This window comes from Equus asinus, chromosome 7 (assembly GCF_041296235.1).
Source record: "Equus asinus isolate D_3611 breed Donkey chromosome 7, EquAss-T2T_v2, whole genome shotgun sequence".
Lineage (NCBI taxonomy): Eukaryota > Metazoa > Chordata > Mammalia > Perissodactyla > Equidae > Equus > Equus asinus.
Window position 1 is genome coordinate 68,363,887 of NC_091796.1, and position 19,235 is coordinate 68,383,121.

Below are 19,235 nucleotides of genomic sequence, written 5' to 3' on the forward strand. Positions count from 1 at the left end.
AACATTCAGTAGATGTTAATTTCTTGCACTGAATTTATTGATAGTAACAAAAAATGCAGTAGAGTCTGCTCTATAGACATCAAACCCTACATATTCACAGACTGGGAGGCAGGGCTGGGATGAGGATGAGGCATGTAAGGTGCCTGGAGCACAAAATTCAGGAAGTCACTCACCTTCAGGGTCGTGTAAGTACAGAATCAGCAACCTCTAAGCAATGGGATAAATGCTCCCTTGCATCCCCCAAGTGCACGATTTGAGTTGTATCCTATAGGCCGTGCAGAAGGATGGGATGATTGTGTTGACAGTGGCCCACAGCAGTGACCACTTGATGATAAACATTTGCATTTGCCTTTCCCTCCTCCTCTTTCATTCTTTTGAAACTTTCATACCAGCTCCATGGAATCACCTCTCAACTACCACTGCCTAAATGTAAGCCTGGAACCCCGCCTCCACTCTCGGGAAGAACCCAACCTCAGAGAACTGGTGTCAGGATTTGCTGTAGGAAGCAGATGCTTAGGATGGGACTCTGGAACGAGTGGCTCACCAATGATCAGCATCACCATCATGAGATACCCATAGCAGATGGAAATGAGGCACAGGTGAAAGGCAAACAGTATGGGGGGACTGGGAATTATAAGGATTTTGGGGTTGGCTGGCTTTAGTTAACGACAACCATAGGGCAGATTGTGTTGAAAGTTAGGTTCAGAACTTCAGTGGAATGGGCAGTTTCATGTGATACCATTTTGAAAGTGATTTATTTCAGTCTGCATACTTTCCAAGAATGTCACCATCTCTAAATAAATAATAGAATTTATTATTAAAGATGCAGAGCTACAAGAGGGCTTTGATATGTCTCCTATGTCTACAGCAGGGCCTTGATAGGATAAGAGTGATCCCCTGAGATCTGGATGTAGAAAGACCTGGGAGTCTTGTACTCCTAGAATTCTTTGAATTCCCCCACCCCGGAAGAAGCAGCACCCTCCCTCTTTCTGGAGAACAGCCTCCTCTCAGCTGGAGATCTGCAAAGTAACTCACCTGAGGCAGGACAGGTGCTTCATGTGATAAGGTTTGTCCACCTCAAGAGCTACCCTACTTCCCCTCACTGCCTCCATACTAGGTTGCGCCACAGCCCAAGGAACAAAAGCCCCTGCTGCAGTAAGAAGGAGGACCCGTGCTCATAGTATCACAGAACCTGCCAATGTGTGCAAGCAGGAACCTAGAGAATGGATGATACAGATGTGAATGGATCTTCAGGGTTTGGAATAGGAGACAGAAAATATAGCTGAGATGAAGACGAATTTATTGATATAACAGCCTTTTCCTATGATTTGGGAGCTTAATGTTCCAGCAAGATCACCTGAGATGATTCCAAAACTGTGCCTAGAATGGCCCCTCGAAGACTGAACATGACAATGGCCTACAGTAGAAGGGGTAGAGATTATAGAATTGTTCTGGCAGAATATTGAGGTAGGCATTAGAAGACTCCAAGAGGTGAGAATATTAGAATGCATTTAAGTGAGGCTGGAGCATTACCACCTGAATGTAGTCTCCAGAAAGGCTCAAAGGCAGAATGCGCAGGTCAGAGGCCTACCAGACTCACTGGGAAGCTAGGCAATGGCTGTCCTCTGTAGGTTAGAATTGACAGTAGGAGATACTGCCATGGAACTGGGCTTCTGACTTCAACACAATCTATATGTGGTGTTGATGGTGTCTGGGGATGGCAGAGGCCAAATGGTCGCACTTAATTATCAGAGACAAGGTGGAAACAATTACCCTCATGGCATCAAGCCTGGAGTGGCAATCAGGGGGCTTCATCTGCAATAACTAGAATACATGGGTCTGAAACGAACAGTGGAAGTAGGATGGGGCCCTGTCACCATTCTTCCCAGTGACCCACTTGCTGAGTGTGTGCTTCTCCTCGCCACAACCTCAGCATCTGCGTGTGAACCTCCTGGTTCCCAGGGGAGGGGAAGCTTCCACCAGAGGAGGCAGGGCGAACCTGAAGCTACGACAACCAGTTAGTCATAGCGAACTTCTCATTCCAGGAGGCTAGGAGCCAAAGAAAGGATCACTGTCAAGCAGGGAGTTATTGACCCTGATCACGATAAATCAAGATCTAGGATTGCTGCTATCCAATCAAGGAGAGTGTCTAGAAACCAGGGAATCCACTGGGGTGTTTCTGTGCCCTGCAATCATATTAAATGGGAAATCTCAGTAACCGTGGCCCACAGGTGTTAAAAATAAAAATAGACAAAGGCTCAGACCTCAGAGGGATGACTATCTGGGTCATTGACCAGGTAAGCAACGTAGACCTGCTTCGACACTGCCCAAGCATGAACGGACTCTAAAATGGGTTACAGAGGAGTGTGAGGACAAACATCACGACCAATCGCAAAGTGAGGACTGGAGCTTCTGCCCATAACCCTGCTGTTGTATACCTTTCCTAGGATTGCAGCAATTTTGCTGATAAACTGATAAGATCTTTATCAAAAACTTATGGCAAGCGTCACATTTAATGGTAACACTTTAGAAATATTCCTTTTAAATTCATTTTCAAAGCAAGGATCCCTGCTATTGAGACAGCTAATTAAGACCTGCAGACATTCTAGCCAATACATTAAATCAAGAAAAATATTGAGAGGAATAAGAATTGAAAAGGAAGACCTAAAATTGTCCTTTATTGTTCATGATATGATTGTCAATATAGAAAATCCAAGAAACTCTGTGAATAAATTACTAGAACTGATAAAAAGATTGGCCAAATTGTGAAATACAAGATCTGCATTCTAAAATCAATAACATTCCTTTATACCCACAATATTGGATTAGGAAATAAAATTTGAAGAAGATTTCATTCGCAATAAAGTATTTAAAGATATAAGGGAAAAATTACAAAAACATTATGGGGAAATTTAAAATACATGAATAAACAAAGAGATAAACCATGTTCAAGAATCAATTAATTCTTGAGTTAAATGCAATTCCAACGAAAATATCAACAAAATTGTTCAAGAAATTTGATAAGTTGATTGTATAATTTATATGGAAGAGTAAAAAGCCCAGAATAGCACAGACAATTTTGCACAACAGGATAGGAGAATCAACTCTTACAAATATCAAGGCTGCTGATAAACCGATAATAACTAAGACTGTGTGATACTGGTAAGAGGATTAGCAAAGTGTCCAACGGAATAAAGGACTCAGAAATAGACCCACGCCTGTATATATGGGCGGAGTGGAACTGCAAATAACTGGGAAAATATACGGATGAATAATTCAATAAATATACTGGGATAACTGGTTATCCATGTGGGAAAAGTAAATTTGGATGTCAATACCACATCATAAACAAAAACTAATCCCAGGTATATCAAAGACTTGTATACGAAAGAACAAAACTTGAAATTTTTAGAAGAAAATAAGGAATTCTTATGACCTTTTTGCTAGGAAAAGATTCCTGGAAAAAAATCACACTTACACACACACACACACAAAGAAATTACATTTAGGGGCCAGCCCGGTGGCACAGCAAAGTTCGCACGTTCTGCTTCTCGGCGGCCCAGGGTTCGCTGGTTTGGATCCCAGGTGCAGACATGGCACTGCTTGGCAAAAGCCAAGCTGTGGTAGGCATTCCACGTATAAAGTAGAGAAAGATGGGCATGGATGTTAGCTCAGGGTCAGTCTTCCTCGGCAAAAAAGAGGAGGATTGGCAGTAGTTAGCTCAGGGCTAATCTACCTCAAAAAAAAAAAAATTACATTTAAAAGAAAGACCAGCACAATGTTCTGCCTATAATATAGACATCTTTCAGTATTTGCTTATTATTATTAATTACACACATCTTCACATCATCTGTGCCACTTTGTTCTAAATAAATTGAGATATTTAATAGTAGGCTCAAGAGTTTTCAGGGCAGCAGTTGAGGGGAAAATGTGATCCTGGGTAAGTTAGAGAAAACTTTATGTAGGAACTGGAATTCTTCATGGCACAGAAAACAAGCTATAGGTGAGATAAATTATAAGCCAGGGCAAGGTGTGTGTCTCGCCAATGATCAGAGGAGACTCAACAGTTACAGACATCTCAGTAATTAATGTTTTATTCTGAACTTCAGTTAATTGTTCTCTCCAGAGTATCAATAACACAGCAGCCTAAATTACTTCATATGTCTTCCTTTTTGAAAGTATTTGCCAGGTGAGTGTGAATAGAACAGAGAGAAAACTTCCTTTCCGGTAACATATGAAACTTCTTGAGTTCTAGAGTATGAAACAGTAAGCCCCTGAGAATGGTATTTTCAGTGTCAGATCTCATAACAAGGCACTGGCTTCTATAAGGATCATCCGTCTCACAAATTTAAATTGATCGAAGCAATATAAATACTTGGCAAAGATGTAAATCTGAAAGAGAGAAAAGACTGAGATATCTCATCATATGGCTAATATCTTAGAGACGTGCGTTAACAAAAACAGAAGCTCACTATCCCAGAAAGCTTATAAAACACCTTATTCCTTAATGTGACCTAATTTTTTCAGCCTGATTTACTATACCAGTTATTAGTCCTATTTCAGTTTTTGTATTTTCCCTATTTCATCTTTTTAAGACCTAATTCACTCATGATTGCCATTGTTGCCTGATCCGTTGTATACCTGATTTGTTCCTTATAAGAACAAGTCAAGGGCTAAAACAAAACTATTTCAGCCACAGTTTCAAAGTCACACTTGCAACTTTTTCCCAGGCTTTCAGATTCTTGTGATAGCGCATCGAATTATACCAGAGTCCAGACTCTAAAGGTAGCTCTTTTAGCAAACGGTGATTACAATTTACCATAGAAATTCGCTTTACAGCTCAGTCTCCACTGGGCAAAAGCAAATTTTAAATAATCAACAGGTTTCTAAGATGAAGGATGTGTTCATGCACCGTATTAACAGCAACAGCAGGTAATAAGGGCATTTTAAAAGTAGACCAAGACCTCAAGGGGCCTGGAGATACAAACTCAGGAGGGAAGTTCACGCAATAATCTGTCCATTCAAGTCAAGTTCATCTGCAGACAACCACGAGCGTCTCAAGTAGAGGCAATTCTTTGTTTTCCTCCATGGCTGGGGAAGCCTGGGTAAATCATCCTATTCTGGCCCACTGCAACATTAGGAAACCACATTTGCAGAAATGGACTTCCTGTGAGACTAAAGCCTGGTTCTGCCCTCACACCCAGGGACGCCGGGAAGCCCACCTCCATTTCACCCAGTGCTAAAGTTATGCTCAGAAATAGTATCTTCTTAGCAAACTTGTTGTTGTTGTTGCCACATGATAGAATGATTTATTACAACAAATTTCGTGGCAAATCACATAAAAATAGCCATTTTCTAAAGACATCTGTAAGATGACCTGAGGACGAACATACAGAGGTACCTCCAGGAAGCCAGACAAATAAGTTACCAATTCCAAATTGAAGACAGGAAGGCAAGGAACACGAACTTGTGAATAAACACACTGTAGAGTGATCACCAGGGGGGACGTGGATGGAGAAGGCATCTTGGACAAAGACAGCCACTGCTTGTTTCCAGGGTCTGGCTCTGGGCAATTGTGCAGGCATGCAGGGTAGGCAGCCGGGTAAGGACTAGCACCTCATCTGTGTGGACACAGTTGGTTTTCAGGGCGGGGGCCAGGTGGGATCTTAGAAACAGCCATGTTTCACAGAGGCGTTAATCTTCTTCCCTGGTGTCCCAGCCACACGACAGCCCCAAGCGAGTACTACAAGCGTTGCTGGCCGAATGGCTGGGTTGGGGAAAGGGGATGGGACAGGGGCTCTGGAACCCATCAAGGCACAGGCGCCACGTGCATGGTATTGGTGAAGCCAGAGCAAGGATACCACCGGGTCAGCATAAGAACCACATCTCCCTTCATGAAGAAGCCTTGGGCCTTGCCAGGATTCATGACCAACTTCACCCAGAGGTCCACATCCTCGGCCCAGGCCTCCTGCACTCAGTCCTTACACGCCACAGGGAAGATGCTGCTGTACAGGTGGGCCTGGCGAGCTGTTTGGTGATTCTGGGCCACAGCAACGATGTATCTGGCCACATGGTAAGCAGACCTGCCAGACTCCATCCAAGTTGTTCTGCATCAGTTCTGTGGACCTGGTGAGGAGGCTGGCATATAGGAAATCCAGAACAGGAGGGAAGGGCTGGGAGCAGGGCCTGGACTAGGGGGAGGGGAGCGAGAGGCCTTGGTGCGAAATTTAAGGAGGTGCTCAGGCACGGAGCCTGCATTGCATGCCCTGACAGTAAGTGCCTCCTTAAATTTTGTGCCCTGGCCACTTCCCTCCCTCACCCTAGTCCTAGCCCTGGCCAAGAGGACATAAACAAAGCCGCAACAACACCTGAGTGTGAGCCCAGTGACATCCTCAGGCCCTGCTGAGGCTTCTCCAGCAGCCGAAGTCCCTGTGGGAAACTTGGGGATCTGGAAGGCCTGCGCCTCTCTCTGGGAACGGGGCGCGTTATCTGACTTGCGTGGTTACCTGTCTAGAGGTAAATTTCTGCATCCTTTGCAATTAAATAAGGTTTAACATCCTTTAACTGTGATTCTTGGCACTTTCCCATCAGTTACATCATTGTCCTCGGTATCACCTACGCAACACTTAACACTAAAATAAGACTCAAAATCAAAGTACAGGAAATTAAGGTCAGCATTATGAACGGCAGTGATTGCACTGCAAGTGTAAAGGTTAGCAGACAATAGCAGACCTATGGGAAGACGGCTAGGTAAATGGGGTTATTCTCTACATTCACTTAAAAAGAAATTCTGTTTATTAGCCATTTGACAGTTTCTTAAATAAGTTTTCTTTTTTGCCTCTTATATGCTAAAAAAAAAAAAAATCAACATGTTACTAGCTGCAAATAAAAATGAGTAATTCAAATACCAGCAAAGAAACAGTTTTGTTCTTGTACAAAGGGCAGTGGGTCTTCTGCCCAAGAACAACTGACCTGAACGCCCAGGGGCCTCCTAAGGTTCTCATTATCTATCGCTGCATAACAATCTACCCGAAAATTCTGTGGCTGAAAGCAATAAACATGTTACTATACCTTTTGATTTTGTGGGCTGGGAATTCTGCCCCAGGATCATCAGACGGGGTCATGAGAGGGTATTCACCTAACAGCTAGTCTAGTCTGACGGATACAGGACAGTTTCATTCACAAGCCTAAAATGCTGGGCTCAGCTGGCCTCCTCTGTCCTCCATGCAGCGTCAGGGTCCCTCTGTGTAGTCTCCCCAGCAGGGTAGTCAGACTTCTTACACGTGTCCCAGGGCCGCAAAGGCAAGTGTTCCGGGAGACAGGAAGGAAAAGGGGCCAGTCTCTTAAGACCAGGCCTGGAAACTGGCCCAGCACCACTTCTAAGCTTCTGCTCTATTCTGTCAGTGCAGCCGTACAGCCTGAAGAGTTTCAAGGTTAGGGCGACAGACTCCACCTCTTGATGGGAGGCATGTCAAAGAGCTTTTGGCCAACTTGATTCTGCTGCTCCTAAGCGTCTTCCATCAAAGGAGTTGTAACTCATCAGAGCAGTGCCAGACATGGCCAGCGCCCATGGAGTACATTTTGTGTTGTCTTTTTGGATTGTGTCCACGATTACTCCTCAACATCCTCAAAGTAGAGAGGGAGGGCTAGACCATTCCTCAGGGAATCAGAGGAGTTACACACCTGGGCTACCTGAGTGGAGTCAATAAAACTCCTGGAACTCAGCTGAGCCCTGGGCTGTGTTCCCGTGCGTCACAAAGTCTGTATACTGATGTCCTCCGAGCTTGAATCTCCAGTCTAGACTTCTTTTGTGAACACCAGGCTCATGTTTCTCGCTGCCTAGTTGACATTTTCACTTGGATGGAAATAGCTATTTCACATTTAATACTATCAAAACAAAATTCTTTTAATCCTCTCAAAGCCTATTTTTCCCATAGTCCTTCCTAGGCACCTGGCTGCTCCATCAAAGACCTAGGAGTCAGCCTTAGTTTGATCCTTTTCCTTCGCCTCCCATGCCCCATCGCCCTCTCACCCCCGCCCTCCCTCACCCACCACATCTAATCTATCAGCAAATTCCCTGGTCATTACCTCCCAAATGTGTCTACATCCAGCTATTTAGGATTAGGATATCCATCTGCACTTCCATCTCTTGACTGGTTTGCAACAAAACCTCCCAAAGCTTACTCTGTTTCCACTCTTATAGGGATAAGTGGCCCTTAAGTGGCCAGAGAGACCTTAAAACAGAATCAGATCATGACACCTCCCTTTTGAAAACCACCCACAGCCCCCATTGCACTTAGAGCACCATCCACACTCCTGATCACAGCCCCAGGCCCTCCATGAGCTAGCCCCAACTGCCTTACTGGCGTCATTTTGTTGGATGCTGCCCCTTGCTCACTATGGTCCAACCTTCCTGGCCTCCCCTTCCTCCCCCTCTGCCTGGAACACTCCTGTGTAGCTGCTTCAGCCTCACTCTTCAGGCCCTGGTGTAAACGACACTGCGTCAGTCTTGTGACCACCTACCCCACCCTCGTAGCTCTTAGCAAAATCTGTAATAAGCTCATTATTATTTGATTGTCAGAGTCTGTATTTCCTTCTAGAAGATAAATTCCATGAATTCAGTTGGTATTACTGCACAGCATATTTGGATCACGCTCTGGGGGACTGGTATAAATTTAAGCAATGCAAAGGTGCTGAAAGACCCTGCTGTCTTGTTTGTCACCAGTGTCTGGCATAGTGCCTAGTACCTAGTAGGTGTTCAATTAATATTTTTCAGTGAATGAATGAACTAATGATTCTTGGCTCATCTATTCTGCTCTCAATAGGTATATGTGTTTACGGGCTGGCCTGGTGGCGCAGAGGCTAAGTTCGCACGTTCCGCTTCTCAGCGGCCCGGGGTTCGCTGGTTCGGATACTGGGTGCGGACATGGCACCGCTTGGCACGCCATGCTGTGGTAGGCATCCCACATATAAAGTAGAGGAAGATGGGCACGGATGTTAGCTCAGGGCCAGGCTTCCTCAGCAAAAAAGAGGAGGACTGGCAGATGTTAGCTCAGGGCTAATCTTCCTCAGAAAAAAAAAAATTAGATATATGTGTTTATACGTAAAAACTGAAAGCACATTGTTAAAAGCCTGATAGATAACATCTTTTTCCTAGTTAATTTTTAAAAATCAGTTTGGTTTTGTAATCATTTCAAATACAATTTATATTTGTTGTGCAAAATTTTTTAAGTACAGACATGAAAAAATAAGAAAAAATGTCACTCATAATCTCACCTTTCAGATGGGTGACGTCCATCTGAAATGATATGAAATGAAATGCTACATTTCATTTACTATTTTGTTTATAATAACAAAATCATTTACTATTTTTTTCCTTGTATCACTTACTATTTTGTTTCCTTGTATTTTTTGAAATTTTTCTCTACCCTGTAGACATTTCTCAGTATGAAATTTCAACTGATATTATATTATATTTCCTGGAATCAGGAAAAAAAGAACAATATTCTAACAACTGGCAATAATTTGAGGAAACCTGGAGGACCATTTTGATGCTTTCAGATGATCTTTACTAGCCCATTGGAATAAATAATCACCCTTAAAAGATTTGTAATCAGCTAATCAACAAGACACTACTCCTAGAATCTGGAATTCTGTTTGCACGTATCACAAAAGTTTAGTAACTAGGTCAGAAGCCAGAATCACTAGAGTTAAAAATTAGCAGATATTCATTGTGTTCAATCAACGAAAGCTTACTGAGCATCTGCAGTGTCGGCAATGTTCTAGACCCTAGCAACACAGCAGTGACAAAAATTCTACCACCCGAGAGCTTGGTCTAGCTGTATGACAATAGAGAGATGGTAGATAGATAGCAGGAAGGTAGGAAAGTAGATGATAGATTGATAGATAGATAGATGATATATGTAGTGTATTCAATGATGACAAGTGCTTTGGAGAAAAATAGGGCAGGGAAGAATGATGGAGGGGTTGCAATTTTAATTTGTAATTGGGGTTATCAGGAAATGCCTCACTGAGACCTGAAGGAGGTTAGGGAGCCAGCATAGAGATACCCGGGGGAAGAGTGTTGCAGACAGAGGAAACACTCATTGCAAAGGTTCAGTAGTGGGAGAAAGTCTGATTTGTTCTAGAAAGAGTACAAAGTCAGTGTGGCTAGAGAAGGGAGAAAGAAATAGAAGACCTCATCACAGAAGTGCCAGCTTATTCAGGGCCTTAGAGGACATTGTAAGGATTATGGCTTTTACAGTCAGTGAAACAGAAAGCTATTGAAGGACTTGGGATTTAAGAATGCTATCACCTTGCTTAATATTTAAAAGGATTTCCCTGGCTGTTGAGCTAGGAATAGGAACTGAGGATGAAGGGCAGAAAGAGGAAGAAGAGGCAGGGGGATATAGCAATATTCCAAGAGAGAGAAGAGGTGACTTGGACAAAGGGAGCAGTGCAGGTGGCAGGAAAGACCAGATTCAGGATGTGTTTTGACAGAAGAGCTAACAGTCCTTGTGCAGGACTTAGGAGGGGATCTTGACCATCCCAAAGTCTGAGGCCTGAGCAACCGGAAAGATAGAGTTGCCGTTTACACAGAAGTTTGGAAAGACCACGGGAGCAGTGGGTTTCAGGGGGAATATCAGGACCAAGCAAAAAAAAAAAAAAAATTGTTTAAACAAACAAACAAAAGTTTAAGGCTCAAAAATGTATCTGAGTGGCCGGCCCAGTGGTCTAGTGGTTACGTTCACGCACTCCACTTCAGAAGCCCGGGGGTTCACAGGTTCAGATCCTGGGCACAGACCTACACACCACTCATCAAGCCATGCTGTGGCAGCATCCCACGTACAAAATAGAGGAAGATTGTCACATTAGCTAAGGGGCAATCTTCCTCACCAAAAAAAGAAAAGTATAGGAAATAACTGTTTAGGTGCATTAAAAAAGAGAAAGCAGGAACCAGTGAATAATAAATGAAGCTAAGTGGGAGGCTTAAGTGCTAATACAATTGATAAATAGGATCGGTACGGTCTGTTCTGATACTGGATGTATTTCCTTTAAACAAGTCTCTAAGCAGCAATCAGAGGGATCCCACACCCCATGCCCCACTGTAGAAGAGTTTCTGAGAAAGGATCAATTCACCCTCAATAAAATACAATTCAACAGGCTTTAAAGCATGTTCAGTAACAAGAAAGTAATCACTGATTTTTCTCTGGAGGAAGTTATTTTCCATCTTCATCAAATATTTCTCCAGATGTCCATAAAAATGAAAGGCAAGAGGACCCAGAATTCTGCAGCAAGTAGTGTTCACTTGTCCACTGACGGTGGGTGAGAGAAAAGGCCGACGTGAGACCCCCAAAAGGGGCTCCACAGAAGCCGTACGGTGGTGACATTTTGTTAATTCTTTGTCTAATACACAATTATTGGGCAGTCCCCCCTCACTTTTTTGAGAAAACAGCAAATAAACAACTTGTTTACCAGGCACTTGGACCTGCTTTCTATCTTCCTAAATGCACGGACGATTTTTACAAATCATAACTGACCCTCAGCATGATATTACTACGCTTCCAACTAACAACCCGCATCTCCACTTGCTTTGTTCGGGAAGGACCTCTCTGACGAATCCCAAACCCCTCTAACGATCTCGCCTCCCAAGTTTCTTCTCACAGAATTTCTGTAAAAAGGAAACACAGAATTACTGAGTCAGGCAAAAATCAACGCGGCCGCTCGTCGCCAAGCGGGCACCTTCTACCAGGCTCCGGCTGGGATGGCAGGGAGCCCGCCGGAGCAGCAGTCCGCAGCCCGAGGTGCGTACTTGAGTCTTGGCAGAACCTTAGATGTGTGTTTGCGTCTTGGGAGAGCTTTGTAAACAAATACCCATGCCCCAGGCCCAACACCGGAGATTTTGATTTAATTGCTCTGGGAAAGGGTAGAGAATTTTTTAAAGCTCCCTACATTTTGTAGCATGTACCAAGGACTGAAACCACCACACTAGAATTGCAAGGAATTTCAACACCAACAGAAAGAGTGTTTTCTAAATAATAATAGTACTCGGCAATCCAATAGACACACTGGGCCATATTCTCATGGGATAGGAAAATTGGGGGGTGGGGGGGGCGGGGTGGAATTGGAAAACGCAGGCAATGAGCATATTTAGGTTTAGAAAGATAACCTTTCTATGGCCCTGGCAGACCTATCCTTCCCACACATCCCCCCGCAATCCTTTCAGACCAATTTTCTGTTAAATCCCATATAAGTGGTCTGTGCTCCCTGCCAAATTCTGGAAGATGCACGAGGAATCCATCAGGACGCAGCAAGTTGCCCAGAACCGCTCCGAGTCTGGGCAGCCAGCTCCTTCCACACGTCGCTGGTAGCCCAGAGAACCGGGGAGGAGAGGGGGCTGTTCCTCCAGAAAACAGCAGAAGTTCTCTGGGCAGCATGAGGTATGCCATGGGATGGAATTCAGCAATTCTGTCTTCGAAAACAAAGGTGAGCGGAGCTTCAACAGCATATGGCAAAGGGAACAATATTGTGCAGCAACAATAACCACAATTTCTCCGTAGTCCCAGCTCACCCACAGGACACTTTTTAGCCATATTACACAACTGCTTGCTTTTAGATTTTTTTTTTAATTTTTTCTTTTTCTCCCCAAAGCCCCTGGGTACATAGTTGTGTATTTTAGTTGTGCGTCCCTCTAGTTGTGGCATGTGGGATGCCGCCTCAGCATGGCTTGATGAGCAGTGCCGTGTCCGCACCCAGGATCTGAACCAGTGCCTTCTTCAACGGGAAAATGCCAACCGCCTGGTGCATTTTGGAAAATAGCAACAGCACCCATGAGGAGAGGAGCCGTCAGAACACAGGTCACAGGAGACAGTGGCTGGTGGTGTCACAAGACAAGGAATCATACCCTATTTTTAGCCTTCCTATCTGACTCTGAAGCCAAAAACCCAAGGCCACTTCATCAGAGACTCACCCCAAACTGGTGCCCGTTTCTGCACAAACTGCCTGTGGAGAAAGTGTAGTAGCGCGTGTGTAGAGAGGAGCAGCCACTTATTCTAGGCCCTGGGGGCACAAAAATACATCCCTGCTCTCTCATTGCCAGTGGAAACTGTACACACGTTCTGTCAGACTTTATCATCTTTGCTCCCAGCCCCGATTTCCTCGCTGTGCTCCAGTCTCCCTTCCGACACCATCACCATAAACCAGTCTCTCAGGCTAGTGCTCTGAGCTCATTTTTGATTTCTCCCATTCCACTCCTTACTTCTTTTTTTTTTAAATTAAAAATTGTATGTATTTAAGGTGTACAACATGATTTCGTATGCATATACATAGTGCAATGATCAGTCAGGTACTTAACATATGATCTCTTCACATAGTTGCCTTTTTTGTGTGTGATGAGAGTACCTGAAACCTACTCTCTTGGCAAATTTCCAGTATTCAATACAATATTATTTCCTACAGTCATCAGGCTGTACATTAGATCTCTAGACTGACTCATCCTACGTAACTACACCTTTGTACCTTTTGACCAAAATCTCTCCATTCTCCCCACCTCCTTGCCCCTGGACACTACCATTCTACTCTTTGCTTTTATGCATTTAACTTTTTTTAGATTCCACATATTAGATCATGAAGTTGTTTTCTTTCTGTTTCTGGCTTATTTCGCTTAGCATAATGTCCTCCAGTTTCATTGACGTTGTTGCAATGGCAGGATATCTTTCTTTTTTAAGGCTAAATAATATTCCATTGTATATATACACCACAATTTCTTAATCTATTCATCCGTCAACAGACACTTAAATTATTTCCACATCTTGGCTATTGTGAAAATGCTGCAATGACCATGAGAGTACAGATAGCTCTTTGAGATACTGATTTCATTTCCTTTGGACGTATACCCAGAAGAGGGATTGCTAGATCCTATGGTACTATGGGTACCATATTTTAATATGGGTACTCTATTTTAATATTTTGAGGAGCCTCCGTACTGTTTTCACATAACGGCTGTACCGATTTACATTCTCACCAACAGTGCACAAGGCTTCCCTTTTCTTCACATCCTCGCCAGCTCTTATCTTTTATTTGTTTGATAGTAGCCATCCTAACAGATATGAAGTGATCTCTCATTGTGGTTTGATTTTCATTTCTCTGAATGATGTTGAGTACTTTTTCATATACTTGTTGGCCATCTGTATGTTTTCTTTGGAAAAATAACTTTTCAGATCCTTCTCATTTTTCTCTCGGGTTGTTTTTTGCTATTGAGTTGTATGAGCTCCTTATATGTCTTGGATACTAACCCTTTATCTGATATATGGTTTGCAAGTATTTTCTCCCAATTCTTAGCTCGCCTTCTCATTTTGTTGATTGTTTCCTTTGCTGACCAAAGGCTTTTAGTTTGATGTAGTCCCACCTGTTTACTTTTTGCTTTCGTTTCCTGAGCTTTTGTGTCATATCCAATAAATCATTGCCAAGGCCACTGTCAAGGAGCCTTTTCTCTATGTTTTCTTCTAGAGTTTTAACATTTCAGATCTGATGTTTCAGTCTTTAATCCATTTTGAGTTGATTTTTGTGTATAGTGTAAGATGCCAATTTTATTCTTTTGCATGTGGATATCCAGCATCATTTATTGAAGACTATCCTTTCCCCATTGTGTATTCTTAGCACTCTTGTTGAAAATTGTTGAACATATATGTTTTGATTTATATCTAGGCTCTCTATTCTGTTCCATTGATCTATGTGTCTGTTTTCATGCCAGTGTCATATTATTTTGGTTAAAATAGCTTTGCAGAATGATTTAGAATCATGAAATGTGATGCCTCCAACTCTGTTCTACTTTTTAAAGATTGCTTTGGCTATTCTGGGTCTTTTGTGGTTCCACATGAATTTTAGGATTGTTTTTTCCATTTCCGTGAAAAATGCCATTAAAATTTTGATAGAGATTGCACTGAATCCATATATCACTTTGAGTAGCATGGACGTTTGAACAATATTAATTCTTCTGATCCATAAACATGGGAGATCTTTTCATTTATTTGTATCATCTTCAATTTCTTTCATCAATGTTTTATAGTTTTCAGTGTACAGACATTTCACCTCCTTGGTTAAATTTATTCCTAAATATTTTATTCTTTTTGATGCTATCATAAATGGAATTGTTCTCATGACTTCCTTTTTGGATAGATCACTGTTGATGTAAAGAGATGCAACTAATTTTTGTATGTTGATTTTATATCCTGCACCTTTACTGAATTTGTTCACTAGTTCTAAAAATGTTTTTGTGGAGTCTTTAGTGTTTTCTACATACAGAATCATGTCAGCTGCCAACAGAGATAATTTTAGTTCTTTCTTTTGAATTTGTATACTTTTTATTTGTTTTTCTTATCTGATTGCTTTGGCTGGTACTTCCAAGACTTTGTTGAGTAGAAGTTGTGAGAGTGAGCATCCTTGCCTTGCACGGGATCTTAGAGGAAATGTTTTCAGGGTTTTTTTCATTGATTATGATGTTATCTGTGGCCTTCTCATGGGCTTTATCATAATGAAGAAGTTTCCTTTTATATCTATTTTGTTGACAGTGTTTATCTCAAATGGATGTTGAACTTTGTCAAAGGTTTTTTGTGCATCTATTGAGACACATGGTTTTCATCTTTCATTCTGTTAATGTGGTGTCTCACACTGATTGATTTCCATATATTAAACTAAACTTGCATCCCAGGGATAAATACTGCTTTATCATGGTGTATAATCTTTTTGATGATCTTGTTGAATTCAGTTTGCTAGTACTTTATTGAGTGTTTTTGCATCTCTGTTAATCAGAGATATCGGCCTGTGGTTTTATTTTCTTGTGATGTCTCTGTCTGGCTTTGATATCAGGGTGATGCTGGCCTCATAAAATGAATTTCAAAGTATTCCCTCTACTTGTTTTCTTTAGAAAAGTGTAAAAAGGATTGGTATTAGTTCTTCTTTGAATGTTGGGTAGAATTCAGCCATGAAGCCGCCTGTCCTGGCCTTTCTTTGTTAGGAGGCTTTTGATTCCTACTTCAATCTCCTTATTTGTTATTGGTCTGTTCAGCACAACTCTAATGGGATCAGCCCTGTGCTCAAATGGATTTGTGGCTCCCGTTGGCTTTATGGCAAAATCTGAATTTCTTAGCTTGACATTCAGGATCCAGATGATGCATCCTCAAACTACTTTTCATATCTGTTCTTCCACTGCGTTGCTGCATTCCCACTTCTGAAAGCCAGCCTGCACAGGATAGCTAGCAATAACTTAACTGTATGTTGAAGTGTTGCAACATACACAAATACAATTATCTACCCAACATGCAGCCTTCTAAAATGGCCCCTGGGCCAGGCCCCGTGGCCAAGTGGTTAGGTTCACGCACTCCACTTCAGTGGCCCAGGGTTCCACGGGTTCAGATCCTGGGTGCAGACATGGCACTGCTCATCAAGCCATGCTAAGGTGACATCCCACATAGCAGAACTAGAAGGACCTACAAGTAGAATATACAGCTATATACTGGGGGGCTTTGGGGAAAAGGAAAAAAAAAAAGGAGGAAGATTGGCAACAGGTGTTAGTTCAGGGCCAACCTTTAAAAATAAACAAATAAAAATAAAATAAAATGGCTCCAACGACCCCAGCCTCCTGGTAGTCAGCCCTTTGTGTAGTCCCCACCTCTTTGAGTATGGGCTGGAACTATTAATTTGCTTCTAACAAATAGAGGGCAGAAAATTTATGGAATTCCCTTCCAAGATGGGATTATGAAAGACTGTGACTTCCAGCTTGCTCTTTCTCTCTCTTTTTCCCTCTTGCTTACTTGATCTGATGAAGCACACAGCCATGTTGCAAGATGCTCTATGGAGAGCCCCATGTGGCAGGAGACCAGAGGAGGCCTCAGGCCAAAAGCTCATGAGAAACTGAAGCCTCAGTCCAATAGCCTGCTAGGAAATGATCCTGCCAACAACCATGGGGCTGAGCTAGGAAGGAAATCCTTTCCAGGTGAGCCCTGAGGTGATTGCAGTCTTATGAGAGACCCAGACCAAGAAGACCCAGCTAAGTTTCAGTTGTATTTCTGACCCGCAGAAACTGTAAGGTAATAAAGGTTGTTTGTCTTAAGCACCTAAGTTTTGGGATCATTTATTATGTGGCAATAGGTAATTAATACAATCACCTTTGCTGAGCACATAATCTTTTGAAAAACAATTTGATGTTATAATAAATAACATTTCTTCCCATTTCTATTTTCTCTTTGAAAGTGAAAGCTAAAAAGAAGACCTATTCCACTGACAAAGATCTGCTGAGAGATTCCTGTGTGCGAGGCTCGACAAGGTATTGGAGGAGGAGAACAAAGTGAAGAGGAGTGGATGCCTGCTCTCAATGCATGTGTAGACTGAATAGAGAGATCATACTAGAAAGCATAACCACAGAGTAAAGAGATTTCAAAGGGGCACGTGAGAGGATGCTGAAGGCATTTACAGTCCATTGGGGCCCTGAGGAAAAAACACTTAAGTTGGTAGCAAATGAGTGCTACAAGGCAAAGGAGAGACCTGTGGGAATGCAGAGGAGGGCAGATGAGTTCCAGGTAAGATAATCAGGAAACACTTCTGGAGGGAAGTGCATTTGACATGAACCTCAATTATCAGGGAGAATTTTGCCATAAAGCATTGAGGGAGAGGCATGATTTGGGAAGAAATAGTTTAAGAAAACCAGAGAGGCCAGAACATATATAGAGAAAATAATAAGTAGTTAAATAGACATAAACTAAACGTATCCTCAACTCAGCTTGTCCTGAACTGGATCCCCAGACTTCCACGATCACTCCAACACCATTTGCAATGAATGAGGGTGAGTGTGAGAGAGGAGGCCCACTCATTTCTAGGGCCACTCACAAGCCTTGGAAGAGCCCATGCAAGTGAAGCTCCAGCTTCACGGTGTGTCTGCCTCTGGGAACAGTCAAAGGCGTCTCTTTCCTGAATTTTTTCTCTGAGTCCAGGTTTGTGAGCAGGCTGAACAGGGCAAGCTACAGGTCTTGTCCTCAAAGCAACTTCTATATGTAGAGAGATTATGGAGGTTTCTCCTATTCAGACAATTTTATAAGTCTAATAATAAAGCAGGTTTACAGAATAGGTATTATGTTTGATATTGCCCAGAATTGCTGTGAGGATAAAATTAAAGGGTTTGTTAGAAAGCACTTTGCAAACTCTAATGCACCTAACACATTGTAAATTACATGAAAATTATGAATTCTAATACAAGAAGCTGGTAAGTGGAGATGTTCAATGCTTGTGAAAGGTAACGTTGTGACTATCAGAGGTGGGACTCAAACCCAGGATCCCCCGTACTAGGGATGCCCATTTCAGAGTCAGCCAGAAGACAGGCTCTGGGTTCAAAACTCAGCTCGAGGGGCCAGCCCAGTGGCATAGTGGTTAAGGTCGCGTGCTCTGCTTCAGTGGCCTAGGGTTTGTAGGTTTGGACCTACACACCGCTCATCAAGCCATGCTGTGCCAGCATCCCACATACAAAACAGAGGAAGAATGGCACAGATGTTAGCTCAGTGACAATCTTCCCCAAGCGAAAAGAGGAAGATTGGCAACAGATGTTAGCGCAGGACCAATCTTCCTCACCAAAAAAACAAAAAACCTCAGCTGAATCACTTACTAACTGTGTTGCTTGGATAAGTTCCTTCATTTCTCTGAGTCTCTGCTTCCTCGCTCATAAAACAGGAATTATAAAATCCACTTAATGGCATCATTGAGAGGATCAAAGATATAACATATGTAAATGCTCAGCACAGTGCCTGGCCCATAGCAAATGCTCAGTAAATGGAAGTTATGGTGATGATTGTTACCATTTTGTGCCATTTTCCTTGAATGAGACAACACCCAATTCTAGTGGCTTGTTGGTCATGATTGCTCACCAACAAAAGGCAGGATCCGTCTTTAACATCTCCCCACTCCCCTTTCCAAGCGCTTCTTCCCCAGATTTCACCTGCTGGGCTGGAATCTCATGTTCACATAGGCTTGGGGTACTATCCCGAGCATCCTGGCCTTCTCCCTCCTTTTCCTTCTCAGGCTCGACTGTGTCACATTCCTTCTGGACTCTGCACTCTCCTTTCCAAAGCAACAGCTAATTACCTGACAGACTAATCTACTAAAGCGTTGATTGCTAAAATCAGAGAGTGCACTACTCCCCCCGCCCCCAACAAGATATCTTCCTCTCAACAGGAGACCCGGAGGCACAC

The 19,235-nt window shown here is 42.8% G+C and overlaps 1 protein-coding gene across 3 annotated transcripts in view; it reads right to left on the reverse strand.

Annotated features, from left to right (window-relative positions):
- The window catches only part of SLC35F4 (solute carrier family 35 member F4), a 239,394-nt gene that overhangs the window by 188,932 nt on the left and 31,227 nt on the right, over positions 1–19,235 (reverse strand). For 2 of the 3 annotated variants that reach the window (XM_070513684.1, XM_044773646.2), the window contains exon 1: positions 7,072–7,415. The exons of the other annotated variant lie outside the window; for it this stretch is intronic. In XM_070513684.1, the coding sequence (XP_070369785.1) occupies positions 7,072–7,111 (40 nt within the window). In that variant the 5' untranslated portion in view covers positions 7,112–7,415. Of the gene's footprint in view, positions 1–7,071; positions 7,416–19,235 lie in introns of those variants that run through there. 3 annotated transcript variants of the gene reach the window in all.